The sequence below is a fragment of the Diuraphis noxia genome, unplaced genomic scaffold, assembly GCF_037042655.1.
Source record: "Diuraphis noxia isolate RWA-SAM2 unplaced genomic scaffold, SU_Dnox_SAM2 contig0013, whole genome shotgun sequence".
Taxonomy (NCBI): domain Eukaryota; kingdom Metazoa; phylum Arthropoda; class Insecta; order Hemiptera; family Aphididae; genus Diuraphis; species Diuraphis noxia.
In genome coordinates this window covers 600,623-623,301 of record NW_028301723.1, presented here as the reverse complement: position 1 = coordinate 623,301, position 22,679 = coordinate 600,623, and the positions used below count along the sequence as shown (strand labels likewise).

The following is a 22,679-nucleotide window of genomic DNA, read 5'->3' as shown; positions in this document are numbered from 1 at the left end:
AAAGTTATTAATCACAAAATGCAATTGATTTGCTGATGAAGATGTATTTTTATCGGACCAACTGCTTATTTTTTCTAGAGCATCAATCACAACATTTTGTAACTCTAGGTAAATTACCGAGTCATGGTGCTGCACCCAACGTGTTGGACATATTGTTTTAATTTTTTATGAGATGAAATAGGTACAATATTTTGAATAGATGTAGTTAAAATATTTTGTCTTTTTGGCGAGTTAAAAAAATTATAAATTGACTCAACACTTCCTAAACAGTTTCTTATTGAAGTAATATTACATGCATCAGAAATAGCAAGATTCAGACTATGAGATGCACAATGTACGTATATTGCTAGTGGACATTTTTCTTGGACATAAACGTGGGCACCATGAAATACACCACTCATTGCGGCAGCACCATCATGGCCATTGGCCAATCATGTAATTGTAATCTATCCCAATCAAATCAAGCGAAGTTAACAGTGTACTAGCAAGGCCTTTACCCGAGACATCAGTTACCGGAACAAACAGTAGGAAATCTTCATTAATTTGACCATTATTATAATACCTCGCACACAAAGAAAATTGTTCGATACCAGAAATATCAGATGTTTCATCTGCTAATATCGAAAAACATTTTGCTTCATTAATTTTATTGACTATTTTTTTTAAAATAATGTCCCCACACGTTGAAATTATTTCATTAGCAATCATTGGACTTGTATAGGAAGCATTTTTAGAACAGGTTTCTAAGTGCGTTTTTAATGCTACATCACCACTATTAGCACGAAATCTCAACAATGAACGAAAATTTCCATCATTTTCATTAGGCTCTGTTAAATTCAAGGGGCCACTATCTCTATGACCTCTTAAAGAAAGATTTTGTCTGCCACAAAAAATGATAGTTTCAATGATAGGAATAAGATTTTTTCTATTTTCAATTATTATAAGTTTTATTCCTGAATCTATTTGGATGTCTATAGGTTCGACTTTTTTTTCTAAAATTTGTTTGGCACATGTTCCTTTTAGAATACAAGTTTTGTGATATTCACAATTTGTATGATTATTAAATACTTCTATAACATCTTTCCAGTTTTTAAATGGTTTCTTTACCAAATTGCCAAAAGTTTGTTTACCAACACCTCCACCCTCTCCAGCAAACAAAACACAATATTTACAGTACGCTCCGTCATCTTTTTCAGAATATGCCAACCAATTCCATCGTTTAAAACAACACCGTTGAAATTTTAAATTTCTCTTACCACTACTAGGAAAGACATAACTATCGTCAGGTACCCAAATATCTGAAACCGTATTTACACAATGACTTTTTTTATTGATAATCTCTCCTATATCGGTCGATCTACAAATTATTTCCTTTTGAATTATTTGAACGGGAATCTTATCACTAACATTTTGACTATTATTTGTATTGAGCTCGGTATTTTCAAGTCTGGTTGACTTTAGTTTTTTTGACTCAGGTAAAAAAAAGAATTAATTTTTCTAGTCTGCTTATTTGTTAGAGAATTTGCCTATAATAATAAATAATAATAATAATAACAATTTAGGAAATCAATAAAATAATATTACTTATATTATATAATTTAATTTCAAATTCCGAAGCAGATTATTTTTCGGAGTATTTCGATAAATAAAAATCAAATTTCAGACAAATAGTTTATGAGTTTGGTGCGTTTCACATGGGCGTGTATCATACGCGACTCATCGTTTTTAGTTTACATTAATTAAGTTCACACATGTGAAACGGCCCTTACGAGGTGTGACAATAAAATAACGAGACTTTCTAAATATAACTTAAACTATTAACGTTATCTATAAAACGATTATTAAAATATGATTAGAAAACAGTTATCTAAAAGTACTATGAACACTGATGACATCGATTCATTTTCTTATACGTTAGTAGCCTTGTTATTAGTGCGAGTTCGACCATACTGCCGAAAAATGTTAGATATAAAAATCGAACAACGTGTTAACATTAAATTTCTTGTTAAATTAAAAAAAACTGCCACGGAATCGTTTCGTATGTTATGTGAAGTTTATGGTGAAGAATGTTTATCAAGAGCTCGTGTTTTTGAATGGCACAAACGGTTTTGTAGTGGAAGGGAGGACGTCGAAGACGATGATCGTTCTGGACGTCCTACCACGTCTTCAACAAACGAAAACGTTGAAAAAATCGATAACATTATTCGGCAAGATCGTCGATTAAGTGTTAGAGCTGTAGCAGAGATGGTAAATATTGATAGAGAAAGTGTTCGTAAAATTTTAGTTGAAAATTTAAATATGAAAAAAGTGTGTGCTAAAATGGTCCCTAAAAATTTAACGATTGATCAAAAATTCAATCGAAAAGAAATTTGTTCAGACACCTTAAAAATCATCAAAGACGATCCATCTTTTATAAATAATATAATTACGTGTGATGAAACATGGATTTTTACATATGATCCTGAAACTAAAAGGCAATCCATGCATTGGAAGACACCAACTTCCCCAAGAATGAAGAAAGCACGAATGAGCAAGTCGAAATTCAAAGCAATGCTCATTGTTTTCTTTGACATTAAGGGAATAATTTTTGTTGAATGGGTTCCTAGTGGGTAAACAGTCAATCAATATTTATTATATTATTATAAAGAGGTATTAATTAAATTAAGAGAACGTGTCAGAAAGAAGCGACCAGATTTATGGAAAAATGGTTGGGTTCTTCACCAAGACAATGCTCCAGCTCACAGTGCATTTTCAATTCAATGTTTTTTAACTGAAAAAAAAATTTCTGTACTTCAACATCCCCCGTACTCGCCAGACCTTGCTCCTTGTGACTTCTTCTTATTCCCAAAAATTAAAAGTTTATTAAAAGGAACCCATTTTCAAACAGTTGATGACGTAAAAATGAAAACGGCCGAACTTCTAAAAGGGCTGAATGAAAGCGATTGGCAATACTGTTTTCAAGAATGGCAGCGACGTATGCAACAATGTATTGATGCTGAGGGAAGGTACTTTGAAGGTGATAATCATTAAATTATAACATTTTTTAAATAAACAACTTTTATTCAAAAAGTCTCGTTATTTTATTGTCACACCTCGTACACCTAACTATTAAAGTTAGGAAACTAGGAAATAAACTAGGAGCACAAATATTCGATATTAAAATATTTTCTGTCCAATCACTTATATACTAAAAATTAAATTTTAAAAATATCTTACCATAATGGAATGTTTAGACGTCTAGAAATTATGTCAAATTAAAATGAAACAAATAAAATTGAATACAAATGTCAAATATAAACGAATAAAAGATTTAAACAGTGAGACACTAACAGGCAACGACCAACTAATAACTATTAGTTTTACACAATGATATGCTTGTGTTGATGATCGGCGAGCCACGAATGCATTAGGTATACCTAAAATAAACTTTGAATACACACAATGATATTGCTTTTATCGCTGTTATCGGGACCAGACGACCGTTTCAGCGAACCGATTAATGTGTTCCCAAGCAAAAATGATGAAAGTAGTAAATATGATCATAATAATATTATGACTTGTGTGTGTGTGTGTGCAACGTGTATATAATACGTTTATAGTGTTTATACAAACTATTAATATAATTTTCAAGTCGAAATTCTAAAATCTAAAAATGTAAAAGAAATAACCGTGTTTCATGTAAAAGTTAATTTATCATCTTAGGTTCATGGGGGGGGGGGGGGGGGGGGGTTCTGACCCCCCCCCCCCCCATGGATACGCCACTGTAGTCTGCAGACTATGATGCACCTCACGTAAAAACAAGAATACAGCCAATCGATTAAACCACTTGATCATTTTAATAACCGTATCTAATATACTAACACAGCAGTAGGTAATATGTAATTGTTTTGGCCGAGAACGAAACATTAATAGTTCGTGTGCCCGGTACCGAAATACTTCGTACGCAAGAACACTCACACACCGACCGATATGTATTGTGTATGATATGTGTATAGCAGCTCAAGAATAGTGGACGGGATCGCCGAGCAAATACTCTGAGTGCTAGTTAGTGTGCGGTGAGTGGGTGTGTATGTGAGGGTGTGTTAAATATTAAAATAATGTGAACACAAATTTAATGATAATAATACGATATAATAATATGTATAAAATGACACACAATAAATAATAATATGGCCAATAGGCAAATAATATAATGATACTTTATAACAAACTATTTGAGCCGCTAAGAATTGTATTAATATGGCCAGATAATACGATAATAATTAGCTATTTGAGCTGTAATAATACAAAAATAATAATAATGGCACAAGTATATAAAAAATCACAGCAACAGTGGTATTAATAAATCAAGGCCCCTTTGGCTCAACAAATTATTAATAATAAGTATACGGCCCTTTTGGCCTGACAACTAAATATATAATTAATTAACTTGCCAGCTTGGCGCTTATGACCGCCAAATATAAGAAAAATATAATATTGTGCAAGTTGCAATAATTAACTGTAAATATAAAAATAGTATGTGGTCCTTATGACCAAACAGAATAAATAATAACTATACAGCCCTTATGGCATAACAAAATATAATAATAATAATAATAAATAAATAATAGTATAAAAAACAACTCACAGTTATGACGGTGCTCGGCTGGCCAGCTGCTACCTGTCCTATATAGGTATGGATAATAATAATAACACACTACACACACTATATTGATACGTATTATAATAAGAACGTGGGCAACTTGTGCCTTGCAATAATAATAAAAAACGTGGGCAATTTGTGCCTTACAATAATAATAAAAATGTGACAATTTGTGCCTTACAATAATAATAAAAATGTGACAATTTGTGCCTTACAATATAATATTTGCCTTTACGCAAAATACGCGACGGCCTTCTCTCGACTACGGACGGAGGAAGACAATAGTTTCACGGCGGCCGTGTTAATTAATTTCACGCAACCGATCCGGCGGCGCGCGATAACCAGCTTTAATCTACATTATTTTTATATATTATATAATAATTCGCCGCTGACAATTATACAAAGTAAAAATAATTAATAATGATATACCTAATACTGGTAAAACAAATAATATGTTGTGTGCGTGTATATGTATCGGTCGGAAGCTGGCGATTGCGAGTGCGGGCGCTAACAGTAATAATAATATAAATTTGTTGTAATAATATATGCCCGGGTAACATTATGTAGGTTTAGGGTCGGTGTTCTTGACCGTATAGTCATTTCAACGTTATGTGGTTAAAATTAGGACGATACCGTTCAAATTGTGTTCTTCGGTTATTGATTTAACTATATGGTGCCAAATCGGTGTGTAAATTAAATTATACTACTAACCTTTACTATTGTTAACCAAGTTCAATAAACGTGTACTGGTTAAACATTTAACCAAGTTTAAAGTATTTAAAATTTGAACTGTTGCCGATCAATTGAACCAACTGATTTTTCCTGGATTTGTTTATGTAGGTTTAAGGTCGGTCTTATTGACCGTATAGTACTTTTAACGTTATATGGTTAAAATAAAAACCATACTGTTCAAATTTAGTTCATAGGTTACAATTCAACTATACGGTGCATAATCGGTGCGTACAATTATACTACCTACCAACCTTTACCATTGTTATCTAAGTTAAATAATCATGTACTGGTTAAACATTTAACCAAGTTTAAAACATTTAAAATTTGAACCGTTGTCGATTAATTGAACCAACGGTATTCACGGCCATTGATCGACAGTTCAGATAGCGTTTAGCGGTGTAAAATGTAGCAATTATATAAATAGATCTGAAACGATATAATATTATGTTGATAATGATTAATGATAAAATATTTAGCATAACCATCATGATTTCTAGTATTTTTTGTTGTAACAACTAACAACTTATATAGTGACGTACTTATTCCGTATTCGGCTCTTCCAGATAATATATTATAGAATACCTACAACTATTATAATATATTGAAAAATACCTACAATTATTGTAATTTATTTAATACCTATGATGTCGGCTGCAATGTCCATGCAGTCTCCGTAAGTATTTGTTTCATTATATATACAATATACATATATATATATATATATGTATATGTATATAGTTAAACAATATTACTATTTACTTATATTAAAACTATTCAGTAATTCTGAAGTATAATTGATAAAAATCTCAAATCAATCACCTATGTCTAAATTATAACTAATTACTAATTACTACTATTGTCTATTCCCAGTGTTTTATTGTTTTAATTTTTAAATTAAAGTTTCATAGTGGTTGAGTCAACTTTGATACTTACATTTCTAATTAATGTGGTACCTACACTAGCCGGTACTCTATTTTATGAATAAAATAAAATTACCCTGGTCAAATTCAGCTGGTGTACCGTGAACAAAATTATTAATGTATCATTATAGCATTATAGTAGGTTTAACTCCATTCTAGGGTACGTTTATATTATAATTATTGTATGGTTTTAAGCAGAATTTTATTTTACTGTCAAAATAAGATTTTTTTCAAATAAATTATATATATATATATCATAATTTATCAAATTGATGTACACTTTGTAGTGTAATTTTAAAAAGTTTCTGTTGAAGAAAATGTGTGTATGAAATTAAATCATAAATAAATCCTTAATTAATGATAATATTAACTAATGATGCAGTTTAATACAAACAATTTTGTATTTTCCTTCTTTTAATAATTATTGTGATAGATGATGGTCATATTTATATAATACCATTGAATAGATATTGTTTTTAAATTATGCTTGTAAATTGAAATTTATAATAAATTATATTACAATTTATTAATTTAATCAATTTATTAAAATCTTAACAAACAAAATATATTAATATATATACCTACCTACTCATATTCATTATTTCTTTGAATTGATCATATTGTATTGCACTATTGCATTCCATTTTATATTACAAGATTCTGAGTAACCTTGGTTGGCTAGATTATGTTATATTAAGTATGGACCACTTGAATAATAAACATAATTTTGTAAAAAAAAGCGATAATCAGTAAAAGTACACGTTATAGACTACGTAAAAAAGCAAATGAAACGGCTTCTAAAATTTTAGATAGTTATTCTAATTCCGAAGAAGAAAATGACTCAATTGAAATAAAACAATCTAATAACATTGAAACAAATTTTATTACCTCTGATAATACTTTTGTAACTAAATGTGACCAAAATGAATTTGATACTACATCTTATAATGAAGTTAGTGATGCTGGATCTAATAATTCTAATAGTTTTATTGGAGAAGAAGTACTCAATATAAATGTTGTTATAGCTGAATGGCCCTACGTCATAAGATAACACATAAATCATTGAGTGACTTACTTAAAAGTTTAAGGGTGTACCCTGGTATGAAAGATCTTCCAAAAGATGCTCGTACTTTGTTAAAAACACCTACTTCCACCGAAGTAAAAAATATCATAGGGTGAATTTATCACCATTTTGGAATTGAAAATGAAGTAAAAACTCTCATAGAAACAGAGCCTAATCTTCCTTCTGAACTATTGTTAGTGGCTGGTATTAATGGTTTACCATTAACAGACAACGCCTCTAGTCAGCTATGGCCTATTAACTAATGGCCCATACTAACTGATGCTAGTCCTAGTAGTTCTGCTAACCCTGACCTATCTAAATCAATTGGGATCGTTGCTTCTACTGGTAGTTGCAATTCAATTTCTTTTAGTTTTACTTTCAGAGTAGAAGAATCTAACAGGATAGAATGGATTGATCCGTGAATAGCGGCGTTTACTACGCTTTCTAGGCTTTTTGTTTCAAACGAATATTGTATAAGATTAAAGCAATCTGTTCTTCTAAAGCAACTTCAAAGTTTAGGATTCCTACTCCTACCTTTTCTGCTACGAAAATGTATGCTATGGAAATGTTACGAATATAACCAGGATCTATTCATGCTATTTGTAAATTATAAACAGGTATATGACTCTATTAAACGGGAAAGTTTATGGAAAGCCATGGAAGAGCTTGGAGTACCAGCAAAAATCACAAGAATGATAAGAGCATGTGTTCAAAACTCTAAAGGTATGGTCAAATTTAACGGCCAACTGTCGAAGGCATTCATGATCAACACAAGGCTGAAACAGGGAGATGCACTTTCACCAATGCTCTTCAACATTGCGTTGGAGAAGGTGGTAAGAAATGCATTAAACACAGGTATAGGAGTCAAATTGCAAGAATCTAAGACTATCAAACTAATAGCATATGCCGATGACATAGTTTTACTGTCCCAATCTGAGAGCGACCTACAGAGTATGGCAGAATCTCTCGTGGATGAAAGCAAACTAATGGGCTTAACTATAAATGGAAAAAAAAACAAAGTACATGATACTGTCACGGAAAAATAATTTACATAATAATTTGATACTAAGAAATATAGAGTTCAAGTTGGTCGGAAATTTCAAGTATCTAGGGGTGGAATAGAACGTGTCGGGCAATAACCACAAGGAAATACAAAACAGAATAAACTCAGCTAACAAATGCTTCTTCGGATTAAAGACAATATTAAAATCTAAACTAGTTTCAATCAAATCTAAAATAACTCTGTACAAAGTAATGATACGCCCGATAGCGCTATATGCGTGTGAAACCTGGGCCACGAGCAAAACAGACGAGCAAAACCTAGCAAGATTTGAAAGTAAGGTGTTACGGCAAAATTTTGGCCCCAGAAGAAACCAAAACACGGGAGAATATGAGCGAAGAAAGAATGAAGAGGTGATAAACATGTTAGAGGATCCGGACATAATAGCCACTATGAAAAGCAAAAGGATAAGCTGGGCAGGGCATGTATGGCGAGGCCGAGAGCAGACAATTGGTCAAGTCACCTACTGGGAGCCGAAGAGCAAAAGACCACTCGGCCACCCAAGACAAAGATGGGTAGATAGGGTCCATAAAGACTTGGATATGCTGGGAATCTTGAACGGTGAAGAGCTAGCCACGGATAGATATAGATGGAGGGAAGTGGTGGTTGCGGCGAAGGACCTGAACGGTCTATATTAAGCCAGAAAAAAAACCTTTTCTGTTACAATCTCATCAATCAAGTAATTATATGTTTTGGTTAAACTTTCTTGATTTTCTGCTAACTCTATAAGGGAAGAATTTACATTAGATAACATAGATTTTAAAATTTGTGTCTGCGAATCTAATATTTGAGATGTTTTGAGTTTTGATTCTTCGAAATCTCAAATTTTATCATAAAAATAACTAGCATCTCTATCATCACAAATGCCAAATAAGACATTTGCAACCCTTCCTATTAAGTTAATTGCTCCCCTTCTGGAACGTGATCTATCAGTAGTTGGACGACTAATAATTTTAATTATTTGTTCTTTATTGTTTTTTATTTCTGTTAAAAATTGTTTTATTTGATATTGATATTGATTACATATATGTTTCAAGTCCTGAATTTTTAATTGTTTTTCTTATGTACATGCCGTTTCAACTTTATTTATAACATCTTTTATTTTTTCGAAATTTTCGTTAAAGTTCGTTATATTCAAATAGGTAAGTAAATGACAATGAGTGTTAGATAATTCTACACTTGTTATAGCTTGATAATAAATTCCTGCCGGATGTTGAATATTTTTAACTTCATATTGGGTAAGACCTTTTGGTATGAGCGATAAGAATTGTCTGAAACAAACATTATAATGGTATTATTTTTTGTTTGATATTTATATATATCTTAGTTGAATTATTCACAATGAGAAGAAATTAATAAGGAGAAAAATATTTGTTTTTAAATCTGTTAAGAATTATATACTTTTAATTCATTTTTGTGGACTTTTATTTCCTTCTGTCCTTTTTTAATCGAAACATTTTCATTATCATGTATATTTGTTATAGCGAAGGGATCCAGCCATTTTGGGTTGAATTTCCCTTTATGGGTATGGTCTTTTAATAGAACCATGTCTCCTATTTTTACTGTAATCTCATGTAATTTCTTATCATATTGTTCTTTAGTTTTCTGTTTCTTGTCTATAAGACGATCTCTTGCTAATTTAAACGATTCTTGAATCTTTTGACGTAGTTCATTTGTGTTATCTTCGTAATTGTAGGAATTTTGTGGAATTTTACTTAATGTATGGGGTACTTCAATAGGATACCCATATACAAGTACATATGGTTGGAAACCTGCAGCCGTATGGACTGAACTGTTATAAACGAACATAGCATAAGCGACGTACTGATCCCAGTCTTGTTTTTTTATCTTGTGCAAAGTGTCTAAGATACTCTATTAAGGTTCTGTGTGCCCTTTCTAACGCACCATTTGATTGAAGGATGATAAGCAGTAGAATTACTTTTTTTTATTTTGAGTAATTTACAACAAGCTGAGAATACTTTACCCATGAACTCCCGGCCTTGGTTGATGACGATTGAGTTCGGTATTTCATGTAAACAAACAAAGTGTTCTGTAAATGCTTGTGAAACTGTACCGGCTGTATGATCTGGTAAAGGTACTGCCGTCGAATATTTTTAGAGATCATCTTGTATAGTTAGGATATATGAATTACCTTTACATGAAAGTTCTACTGGTCCCACTGTATGCGCCGATACCGATCCTACAAATTGTGCGGTTGTCGGCAACGACTAGCGTTAAGTGTTGAAAGCTGGATCGGGAACAGGTTACGCAACGTGTATAATACGATCACAGTTTTGGGTCGGAAACACGTATATTTTGCAATGAATAATAAGTTAAGTACCGGGCGCCCTGAATAACAATAATAGGTAACATAAAACTAAAAATACCATAGCTGGTGAACAATAATTATTTTAAAAATAACTCACTGACACGTGAGACTAAACAAATGGACCTGACTGCGGCGACTGCGTGGCTCTGCGACTGCGGCAATCCTTGGTACAACCAATATCGGTCCCTCGCCGGAACGGCGACGGCGGACAAATCTTCGGCTCGTCGCTCGACGATAATGACGAATTTGTCGATGTGAGTAGCGCGAACGCGAATTAGAATACCTAGTATTTACGTCTTTCCGTGGCAAAACACTCGCGATCACGCGGAGGATAGACTAGAATAACGGGACGGCGTAAATACACGAAAACAGGGCTCGATGGGAGCTTAACGTCACACGTCGATCACGACGGACAAAACTGACGTGTTCACACTCGACTTTTACTATGTCACTCGATGTAACAACGAAAACGTATCGCGACGACTATTACAAACGCGAAAACCGTACTTCGGTAATAGTACCTATTATTACCTATTACCGGTACCGAACGTGGCCACTGATCACAGGTAGGGCTCACGGACACCTCGGGTTCACACAAGGTTTTCGCGACACTCACGGGAACGACAGCGCTGACGTTGCGCTTCGTTCAGCCGTTGGAAAAGAAAAAAAAAGAAAAAAGTAGTGACACAAGTTCGCGACGACTGATGGCCAGCTCGCCGGCCGTTGACGGCGGCGCGAGACTACGGAGGGGGAAACTCGGCGCGCGGAGCTTCGACATTTGTCGCGACTTGGAACGTCCATGGTTTTGGCGGCGAACCCGTTCCGCATTCGAACATCCTCCCCGCCGTGAGAGCCATCTCACATAAATCCTGAGAACCGGAACTGGACGCCAGTGATGTCCTCTGAAGCCGTGCCGATCATGAGCCATTACGTTAGGACCCATAGGCCGAGTCAGTGGTACACATTTTTTTTTTTTAATAATATACCAGCTATAAGTAGCATTCTAACTCCATATCGGGGTAGAATAAATTAACATAAGAAAAAATTCAAATGAACATAAGGATCGTAATTATAATACATAACATAATAATTAATTAATAACACACAAAAAAAACTACTAAATGTAGTACAAAAAATTAATAATTTGAGGAACATATTGTGTACCCTCGACCACCGCCAGCCCACAACACGCATACGGAAACATAACTCACGAGATAGTGGTGTGGTGTGTCGAAAGCCCCAGGCACAACAGGGAATCACGGTGGGGGCACAGTGTTTACTGAAATGTGTTACGATAAAACATTGGTCGGTAACTTTACCAGTTTGACTACAGGGCGCGTCATGACACCGGCGCGCGTGAGAACTCGAGCTACACGAACGTGACCGTCGGAACCTGGCAACAACTCTGTCACACGACCGAGGCGCCACAATAACGGTGGACTCTGGCTGTCGATCACGACGACCATATCGTCGATACTAAGGTTGGGAACTCCCTCGGTCCACTTCGGTCTGTTTTGCAAAGTGGTTGGTACTCGGATGACCAACGACGCCAAAGCGCTCGGTGACATTGGTCCATCAATTTCCAACGATCGGAAAGATTACGGACGGGTTCAGGTCCCGACCTCGGCGGAACGGCGAGTAACGGTTGCCCAATTAAAAAATGCCCGGGAGTCAGACATTCCAGGTCATGTGGATCGGTCGAGGCGGGCGTCAGCGGGCGCGAGTTTAACACAGCTTCTATGCGGGTTAACACGGTGGTGAACTCCTCATAAGTGAACACATGTGTGCATATCACCCGGATTAATAACCGCTTAGTAGATCGGACAGCTGCCTCCCACAAGCCCCCAAAGTGAGGTGCGCTCGGCGGGTTAAAATGCCACGTACACATCGCGCGACAATTTGCAACGGCGGTCTGCCGCTCAGTACTCTGTATTAATGCGCGCAACTGCTTATCTGCGCCGACAAAATTAGTGCCGCAATCCGAATACACATCGTTAGGTAACCCACGGCACGCGAAGAATCGGTCGAACGCGGCCAAAAAAGCGTCAGTAGACAACTCCGTTACTACTTCTAGCTGGACGGCTTTTGTCGTAAAACACACAAACACAGCGATATAAACTTTATAAGTACGCGATTTTCGCAACCGTAACTCTTTCAGTTGTAGAGGGCCCGCATCCCCTATCTGCTCAAACTGTCGACGCGGCTGTACGCGCGGACCCGGTAAATCCGCCATAAATGGATACGATGGTTTCGCATCTAGCCTAACACACGTCGTACAATTAACTAAGATATTATGCAACACGGAACGCAGCGAGATCACCCAATACTGGTATGCAATTAACGCAGTCAAAACCCGTGGACCTGCGTGACCCGATAAGAAATGCCATCGGCGGCACAGCAACATCGCGAAATGCGATCGTTTGGCTAACAGAACCGGGTGTTTACAATCATAATTTAATAGTGAGTGCCGTAAACGGCCCCACTCCGCCAGAGCGCGAAATTTCTATGACAAGCCTCCACAAAACGTCTCATATACGCGACTACACGCAACATACGGTCAAAACTGGAAAAAACGTACGAACCACTCCTTCTCCTCGTCGTTGATACGCGCGGCACACGATACTACGCGCAACTCGCCCAAATCGGGCAGCTCACACAGAGGTAGCGACGGGCGGGATTCGTCCCATACCGATGGCTCGCCGTACGCTATGAATCGTTTTTATTATATCTTATTTCTTATGTGTGCGTGTGTGGTGTGTTTGACGTTATTGACCGTGAATGGCATCTAGATAAGATAACGAGACAACGGTAAAATATAAAAATAATTACTGTCGCGACGTATTAACACGAATTAATCTAATGTATTATATAATCGCTGTGATATCAGCACTAAAACAAAATTCCCAAAATATTTTCTATGAGTATTGACCTTATTGTTACTGTTACACTGTTACAGTATTAGTAGTATTATTATGTCCAACAGTTTTAAAAAATTTCTTCGAGTGCCCTACCTCCGAGTTGTGGCTTTTTTTCGTACACAGTCAGTCGGTAACTTTTCATACAGCAGTATTAAGGATTGAAGGTCAGAATATTTCAGCGATTGAAGCTGCCAAAGTAATCAATGAGTTACGAGCAAATTTAGAAGAAAAACTGAGTTCTATATTTCTACCTTATTCTGTCCGTCGATTACTCTCTGACTTGCAAAAAAAAGGAGAGGTTCAAGAAGACTACGTGAAATCAATTGCTTCGGATTTCTATAAGACAACTACTGAATACCTTCAGCAGTGGACTTCGTACAATCAGTCTGAATTGCAGGTATTTAAATGGGTCGATTTGAAGAAAATCTTAACGTGGGTAGAAGTACAGAAGTCAATGGATGTGCTAATTGAAAAAGGTTTAATCGGTTCTGAGCAGGACACTGAGGCATTTGATGAATTTACACTAATTTCATCGTATGTATCAGATAAAAAAGTGGAAGAGTGGAATTCAGATTCTTCGAATAAATATGCGGAGCATCGTTGGATAGAAGTGTTTCAGTACTTCCGAGACAACAATTTAAACCACACCATTTTTCAAAAAATTGTTGAGTATGTTCTTTGCATGCCTGCTACAAATGCACCAGTCGAACGAATTTTTTCATTAATGAACAATTTATGGACGGCCGAAAAAACACAGCTACAAGTGTCAAGTTTAAAAGCAATGTTACTAACAAAAGTTAACTTTAAAATGTCTTGTACAGAATTTTACTCGTTCCTGAAGTCATCGCCAGATTTACTACAACAAATTTGTTCAAACGAAAAATATACAAGTATTTAATTTTGTAATTATTACACGAAAACATTTTGTTAATAATAATAAAATTACCTAGGAAGTGTAATAAGTTAATTTAATTTTTTTGTGCTTTAAAAACATTGTAAGTACCACAGAAATTTGCTAATAATATTATTAAATTAAAAATATTTATTTGTAACAAATAATTATGATTTTTTTTTTTTTTGTCCCGTTTTGATTAAAAAAATATATGGTCACTTTAGCTATGATAGCGTCGCTATCTGTGGACCATGCCAATAAATACCAGCCGCGCTAAAGCTGCCGGCATGACACCCCACGACGCGCAGTGGGCGGGATTATCGGCCGACACGATATGCTGCCAATAACAATTCGGTAACAACGAACGAATTTGGTGTACTCGATTGGACACGTGAACTTTAAACGATTCGTGGGGCGCCGTCAACTACGACAACACGATCGTTGAATCTAACCAAGCCCGTAAACCGACAACATCGAGTTGTGGCGATAATATTTGTTGAATGCGACCTAACCAGCGGGCTAACAATACCGCGGCATTCAGTTCTAGTCTAGGGACCGTTAACGCTTTCGTCGGAGCTAGCTTGGTCTTAGTACCAATTAAGAACACAGACTTATTCAACTTGACATTTATCATACGCACGTATACAACAGCAGCATAACTGACCTGGGACGCATCGCAAAACCCTAATAAATAACAGGGGGCGTCTTGGCGGCCGTTAATATGTCGCGGTACACGGACATCTAATAACGACGGCAATTCAGAAACAAATGCGGACCAGTCCGCGTGAATATCGTCCGGCAGCGGGTCGTCACATGCGACACCGTGTCGCCACGTCCACTGCATGATAGCTTTCGCTAGGAACACTACGGGACCAAACAAACCTAACGGGTCGAAGATGCGAGCAACAAGCGATAAAATACCACGCTTCGTGAAGACGGGCGACGTATTGAGATTTAACGCGCAAACGTTATCGCACGCGCGATCGGCTGCCGGAACAGCTTGCAACACAGCCGGCGTATTCGAAGCCCATTTTTTTAACTCTAATCCTGACTTACTCAAGACCGAAACCAAATCTGACTGGAGTTTTAACACGTCGGAAATCGTGTCAGCACCGTCACAAACGAACGTAGGAAAAAAAAGCCAATAAAAAAAGTCAAATTAAGATAATTAAATAATTATATATATATATATTAATTATAATAAATTATATATATTATATTTATATAAATATAATATATTAAAATTAAAATTAAAGTATTAAATTAGGTATTATTTAAAATTGTTTACACATTATTGGTCATATTGTATACATACATATATATATATATATATATATATATATATATAAGACTTCTATTTTATTTACTCAGGAATTGACCACAAACAAATCAAACCAATAATGTGTTGCTCTAAATATAAAGTTTTTATTTATTATTATTTTACATATTATTTATATTATATACAGAACTTACCTAAATATAAAGAAACGACAATAAATGTTTGTTATTCAATTAAATGTCAATTCCTAAACTACTATATTATAACTACTAACTAGATATTACATATTTCATAATATTTCATATTACATATTTCATAATATTATTACATCTTAATATCTTATTACAAATTACAATTAATTTATTTTATCATATCTTGCTTATCATTATTATTGTTATCACCAATCACCTTATAACCACACTAACCGTGCAGAGCGCGGTTAAATACAATTTAAAGAATTATAATATATTCTTTACATCTCCCCCACTGGGGCAGACAATTTTCCATAAAAATTTTCATCTTGAAGGCAAGTCCCTAACCAGCTAGGTTCTACTCCATCCAATGCGGAAGCCGGAATAAGTTTCGTTATATGGAAATTATTTGATTCCGTTTTTTTTGTGACCCGTGTTAATCCTGTAGATTGAATTTGAAATCCTCTCTATAATCTTGTACGGTCCAATCTTCAGTTTATCCAGTTTTCTCCTGTTTAGTTTGTTTCCATTTTCCACATACACCATATCTCCTACGTTGAATTCCATGTCTTTCCGATTTTTATCAAATAGCTTTTTGTTATAATCATGTGATTTTATTGTATTCTCATATGCTATTTTTCTATCACATTTCCAATCTATTTCTGTTATGTTTCCTTCTTTTAATTCCTGTGGCAATATTGAAACATCTGTACCATATAGCAAATATCTTGGCGCAAACCCCGTAACTGAATGATCAGTATCATTATACCTATTTACACATTCTTGTGCTATTGTTGTCCAAGCTAATTTTTTATTTTTTTCATTGATTTTACATCGAATTTTGTTTACCAGTGTTTGATTAAGTCTTTCAATTATTCCATTTGAGAAAGGGGTATTTATGGCAGTAAAAACCATCTGTATCGACTTTTCACTCAAAAAACGTTTAAATTCTTTTGAATTAATTACCAGATATTGATCGGTGAGAAGGATACCTATTTCATCTGTGTTTGTTATATTGTTGACTAATTTTACAAAATCATTCGCACTCTGTGTGTTTGATGTTAAAATGAATGCGTATCTTGTGAAATGATCCACTAGAAGATGTAGATATTTTTTTTCGGATTTCGAACCTCCAAATCCACCAATCGTGTCTATTGAGATTATCTCAAAAGGCTTTGTGGCTGGACCCAGATGAGACATTAAACCAAATTTTTTATTTCCTCTTGATTTGTTTTTCATACATATCCCATAGTTTTTACAAAATTGTATTATGTTTTTTGTCAAGTTTTTCGCTGTGTATACTGTACCAATCTTCTTTTGCATTTGTTTAATACCAATATGGCATAGGTTTTCATGTATGTTCTTTATGAGTTTAATGCTGAACTCCTCTGATAACATAATTTTTTTTCTATTTCTATATTTCTTAAAATATACATTGTTTTTTTTTTATCAGATTGTTTTTTTTTCTTATCTCTTCATTATTTTTTTGATCTGTTAGAATATCATCCAGTTTTATTAGATTTATTATTTTCAATTGCTCTTCTTTATTCTCATTTGTCTCCAATACCGGGTTTCTGCTTAGGCAATCTGCCTCCAAATTGTCTTTCCCTGGAGCATATTTAATTTGAAAGTCATATTGTGACAGATAGTAGGTGAAATCCCCTAGCTCCTCATCAGTCCTAGATTTAATGTTCATGTTCTCTAACGGTTTGTGATCAGAATATACTGTAAATGATTTACCTATAAGCCAGTATTGCCAGTATCTTACTGCTTCTTTGATAGCTAAACATTCCAAATATATTGCTTTCTTTCTTTGGGCTGCATTCAGTTTTTTTGAGAAGTATGCCACTGGTTTTTCTTTTCCATTAAGCTGTGTTTGTTTGAGAATGGCTCCTACACCTTCCAAAGATGCATCTGTGTAAATCTTGATTGGTAAATCTTTATTAAAAATTTCTAAAATTGGTTGTGAGCACAGTAGTTTTTTTATATTTTCAAATGCTGTTTGACACTGTATCGACCAGATAAATCTTTGGTTTTTTCTAAGTAAATTATGCAATGGATCTAGGATAATTGCACTATTTGGTTTGTATTCATGATAAAAATTTATTTTCCCCAGAAGTTGCCTTATATTCTTTTGAGTTTTTGGAACCGGAAAATTATTTATTGAAACTAGATTATCTTTTACAGGCCTGATAGAGTTATTCTGTATAACATGACCAAGATATTTCACCGAGTCTGTTGCAAATGTGCATTTTGTGAATTTCAATCTGAAACCTTCAGTTTGTATTGCCTTTAATAACTGTGTTAAGTGACTAATGTGGTCATAAAAATTTTTAGAAATATAAGAATATCATCAATATAGTTAACAGCAAATTCTGTAAGTTTATATTTCCTTAATATTGTTAAACTTTTCTGAATTGGTGTCTTTTTTTTTAATGCACTTTTCACCATATTATACATAGTAGTTGTACTCACCTCTTTATGGAAACTTATTTGTTGTAATTCTTCCGGTATGGCAATATGTTTCTTTAGCTTCAGTGGTAATCGAGGTGATGGTCATCAAATTTGATTTTCCATCGCTTGATGGTTTTATCATAAATTCAAATTGTAGCTTCTTCATATTGCTTAAACGAAATTGTCGTTTTATAAGACTTCTATTTTATTTACTCAGGAATTGACCACAAACAAATCAAACCAATAATGTGTTGCTCTAAATATAAAGTTTTTATTTATTATTATTTTACATATTATTTATATTATATACAGAACTTACCTAAATATAAAGAAACGACAATAAATGTTTGTTATTCAATTAAATGTCAATTCCTAAACTACTATATTATAACTACTAATGTTGGATACACAATCAAATTTTAAATTCGGCGCGCTGCATGCGTTTCGAATTTGTTGCAATGTTGTCACCCTGCTGCTCCGCCGACGGAGTCTACGCAAACCGAACTTTGTACTATGAGGAGGGGACGGGTACTGTCGCGGTCTAGCCGTTGGTCGCCGACACCCGCCACCGCCGCCTTTGTCGTTTACCAGCCGTCTTGGCAAATTGTCGTATATCGTTCTACGACCCGGTGCGTCCGTTGCCGCTATCCGCCATTATTTCTATTTTTTTTTGCTTCATGCACCCGAGCCCTCGCGCTCATTTAACGCTTTCGCGAGTGTCTATCCGCGACTTGCATTTTGGCCGCCTGTGCCAATCGACGGCTCACTTTGTCGTCCGTCCGATCATCGTGTGTAACTTGAGCACTGCTCGTCCACAAACCACGCGTTCCGCCCGTCCGTTTCTAACGCTGTGCGAACCGTGTCGTAACCGCCGTGTTATGGTTTGATATCACGCGCTGTGCACCCGGTTGCATCGTCTCAACCCGTTCGTGTCGTCATACGACAGGTTTTAGCGACCTTGTCGCTCGTCCGATCATCCCGTATGACTTGAGCACTGCTCGTCCACGAACCACGTGTTCCGCCCGTCCGTGTATCGCAGTGCGAACCGTGGTATTTGTTGTAATTCCGAGTCTTGCTGCTCACCTACTCGTCACGTACGTGCGTTGTACGTGTACCGAGTTTTGGCCCCTGCCGCCGAAGATTCCATCGTCGTATTGATTTTGGTTCTTGTCCATCTCCTTGCTGGACGTCGTTGTTTGTATCACCCCGCCGTTATCACCTGCTGTACGGGCCGGGAACGACACAATAATAGGCCGTGACGCCCGGTCACCAAATACTTCGCGCGCTACACTCACACACCGATCGACCTGTGTATGTGTGTATACGTGTATAGCAGTTCAATAGAGGTGGACGGGATCGCCGAGCAAGACTATTGAACGCTAGTCTGTGGTGGGTGTGTAGGTGTGTATATATGTGGTGTGTGGACTTAAAACTAAAATAAAAGGTAACACGGTTTTTGGTAACTAAGTTGCTGTAATATACAAATAATTTAAAATACACAAAATAATATAAAAATCACAGCAACAAAAAAGGTATAAAAAGATATAATAATATGGCCCTCTTGGCCCAACAGGTAAAAATGTAATAAATATAGGGTGCTGCTATGCGAGCCCCTATATGAAAACAAAATAATAATATAGAGCCGCTATTAGAGCGGTATACAAAATAATAATATAGGCCGCTATTAGAGCGGTATGCAAAATAATAATATATAAAGAAAAACTCACATAGTTGGCGGTGCTCGGCTGGCCAGCTGCTACCTATGCCTGGAATAAACAATAATTGACACACACACTATAATATAATAAAAAGAGTGGCAATTAGTGCACACAAATAAAATACAAATTTTTGGCTATTTGAGCCGTAACAATAATATATATATAATAAAAATGGCAATTCGCGCTCGTAAAGTATACAAAAATAATGCGGCGATTCGCGTCCGCACAAATACAAATAAGCCGGCGATTTGCGCCGAAGAATATAATAAATTTGGCGCTTAGCGCCCGCACAACTAATACGCAAAAATAATGATTTCTGCACGCACACAACAATACGTGCTTCGTGTTGCACACTGGAATAGACTGACGGCCGGGCGGCCGTATTAAATGATAATCAGCAGCCGATCCGGCGGCGTGCGATAGCGCTCTTATCTGCATGTTATATAATAATTCACAATAGAATTAACAAAAATAAACCAATACAAAAATAACAATTATAATATGTGACTGTGTTTGTGTGTGTGTGTGTCGATCGGTGTGGCGGCGCGAACACCTGCTATCAACATCGCCGTATCAGGTTGTGGCGTTAGAGGAGGAATACCGTCTCAACTCTAACGACCAACGTGTCTGACAAAATCAGTAGGTTAAGATAATTATTAAGACGAGTTTAAATAGTTAAATTTTATTACACGGCAATAAAAATAGTACTACCAAAAATATGATTTGACGACGTGAGTCGTAACGATAGCCGCGGGTCGGTGAGAGTACGGACTTGAGGGAACGACGGTCACGAAAAAAGTAACTCAACACGGCGAGCGATGATGGCTTCGAGCCCGTAACGGCGAAAAAGCTATCGCGCGCGGCGGGAGAAAAAGTGTACGAAAAGTCGTCGCGGGCGACGTAACAAAGAGAATAAATATACAAATACAATAAGTTAAAATAATTCACGCAGTGAAAAATACAAGGAACATAGACAAAAAATACAAGTACAAATAATTCAATGTTAGGAACAACATGGTAACGACAATAATAAACGGACGCGCTAGCGTAAGTGGTGATAACACGTCGTAATCACCACATTACTCCCCCTCGGCGAGAAAAAAAACGGACTCGTTTTTTTTGGGGAAATTCGATCGATTGCGCGGCGTATGAGTGGTCGGCGACTGGGTCTTCACGCGCAACAAACGCTGGTTTGAGCCGGTCGATGGAAACCCACGTCGTTGATCGGTGGCGTTGTACCTTGAACGTTTTGTCGCGGCGTTCCAAAACAGCGAAAGGTCCCTCGTATCGTGGCTGGAGCGGCGGCTGGACGGAGTCGATTCGAAGAAAAACATGACTAACTTGGCTCAAGTCGTCTGGTACGAACGTAGCTCGTCGTGTGTTGTGGTTGGTACCGGGAGTGAAACGTACCTGAGCCATGTAGTCGCGGAGAGCTGCTACCAGTCCGGGCGGAGTAGGTTCCGCGGGCGCGGCATGAAACATCTCGCCGGGAAGTCGAAGTGTCGTGCCGTAGACCAACTCGGCTGGAGCGTATTCGAAACCAGCCTTTACGGTGTTGCGTAGAGCGAGCAGAACGATTGGCAACTTCGTTGACCACTGTGCCGATTCGTGGGCGGTGAGCGCGGACTTGAGCGTTCGATGAAAACGTTCGACCATACCGTTTGACTGAGGATGATAAGGCGACGTTCTCGCGTGCTGAATGCCGAATGTCGAAAAAAGTGAGCGTAACAACTCGGACTCGAACTGTCTTCCCTGATCGGTCCTGATGATGTCGGGAACGCCGAATCGAGCGATCCAGTTCGTGGTTAGCGTCTGTGCGACAGCGTGAGCTGACATGTTCTCGAGTGGCCAGGCTTCCGGCCAGCGAGTGAATCGATCGATGACGGTAAGCAGGTACTTACAGTTGTTGGACGGCGGCAACGGTCCGACAAGATCGACATGAATGTGACCAAATCGTCGTTCGGGCGGCGCGAAAGGTGTGATCGGAGAAACGACGTGTTTGTTTACCTTGGCGCGTTGGCATGGTTCGCAGCACCGTGTCCATCGCGTGATGTCTTTGTGCATGTCCGGCCAGCATATTAACATACTGTACATTGCTACACGACCGCTGTTCTCTGATTGGCCGATTCAAATTTACCGCGGTTTTATTTAATAATTATTATCAAAGAATAATATGATATCAGATGCCGCGGTTTTACATAAAATATATTTAAAATTATAATAATAATAATAGTATTATAGTATTAATAGTCTCCTAAGTCCTAGCTATAATAAAACAACTAACTATTATAATAATGATTGTTATGTTATCACAATGCGTCAATGGGTTGTTGCTTGTACGGTTTTTAATTAAAAAAATTACCATTATAATTTACAAAATGAATCTCCATTTGCCTAATTCATTCATTAACAAAGTAGTAACTGAACTACAATGTTATGAATATGTTATTCGATCAAACATTAAAACTAAAGAGGACTGTA

The 22,679-nt window shown here is 36.4% G+C and overlaps 4 protein-coding genes across 4 annotated transcripts; all 4 read right to left on the bottom strand.

The window, feature by feature from the left end:
- Positions 1 to 414: 414 nt before the first annotated feature.
- On the bottom strand, positions 415 to 1,753 carry LOC149054044 (zinc finger MYM-type protein 1-like). Its single transcript, XM_089230718.1, has 2 exons — positions 1,750 to 1,753; positions 415 to 1,298 (listed from the first exon to the last, which is right to left on the bottom strand). Exons 1-2 carry the CDS (start codon positions 1,751 to 1,753, stop codon positions 415 to 417), a joined length of 888 nt encoding a protein of 295 aa, XP_089086844.1.
- Positions 1,754 to 12,199: 10,446 nt separating this feature from the next.
- On the bottom strand, positions 12,200 to 12,979 carry LOC149054043 (uncharacterized). Its single transcript, XM_089230717.1, has one exon. The coding sequence runs from the start codon at positions 12,977 to 12,979 to the stop codon at positions 12,200 to 12,202; it is 780 nt and encodes a 259-aa protein (XP_089086843.1).
- Positions 12,980 to 14,980: 2,001 nt separating this feature from the next.
- On the bottom strand, positions 14,981 to 15,400 carry LOC149054042 (uncharacterized). The gene has a single exon (XM_089230716.1). The coding sequence runs from the start codon at positions 15,398 to 15,400 to the stop codon at positions 14,981 to 14,983; it is 420 nt and encodes a 139-aa protein (XP_089086842.1).
- Positions 15,401 to 16,431: 1,031 nt separating this feature from the next.
- LOC149054041 (uncharacterized) lies at positions 16,432 to 22,292 on the bottom strand. The gene is made up of 4 exons (XM_089230715.1): positions 21,438 to 22,292; positions 20,535 to 20,630; positions 17,767 to 18,325; positions 16,432 to 17,027 (listed from the first exon to the last, which is right to left on the bottom strand). Exons 1-4 carry the CDS (start codon positions 22,290 to 22,292, stop codon positions 16,432 to 16,434), a joined length of 2,106 nt encoding a protein of 701 aa, XP_089086841.1.
- Positions 22,293 to 22,679: the final 387 nt, after the last annotated feature.

Excerpts from the sequence above, each read along its gene's own strand:
- LOC149054043 (XM_089230717.1), bottom strand. The coding sequence starts at position 12,979 with ATGGCGGATTTACCGGGTCCGCGCGTACAGCCGCGTCGACAGTTTGAG.
- LOC149054041 (XM_089230715.1), bottom strand. The coding sequence starts at position 22,292 with ATGTACAGTATGTTAATATGCTGGCCGGACATGCACAAAGACATCACG. Across the intron at positions 20,631-21,437 it reads GCCGCGACAAAACGTTCAAG|ATAAGAGCGCTATCGCACGC; the intron begins GTACAACGCCAC and ends TATAACATGCAG. Across the intron at positions 18,326-20,534 it reads CAGTGTGCAACACGAAGCAC|TTATTAAAGGCAATACAAAC; the intron begins GTATTGTTGTGT and ends CACTTAACACAG.
- LOC149054042 (XM_089230716.1), bottom strand. The coding sequence starts at position 15,400 with ATGCAGTGGACGTGGCGACACGGTGTCGCATGTGACGACCCGCTGCCG.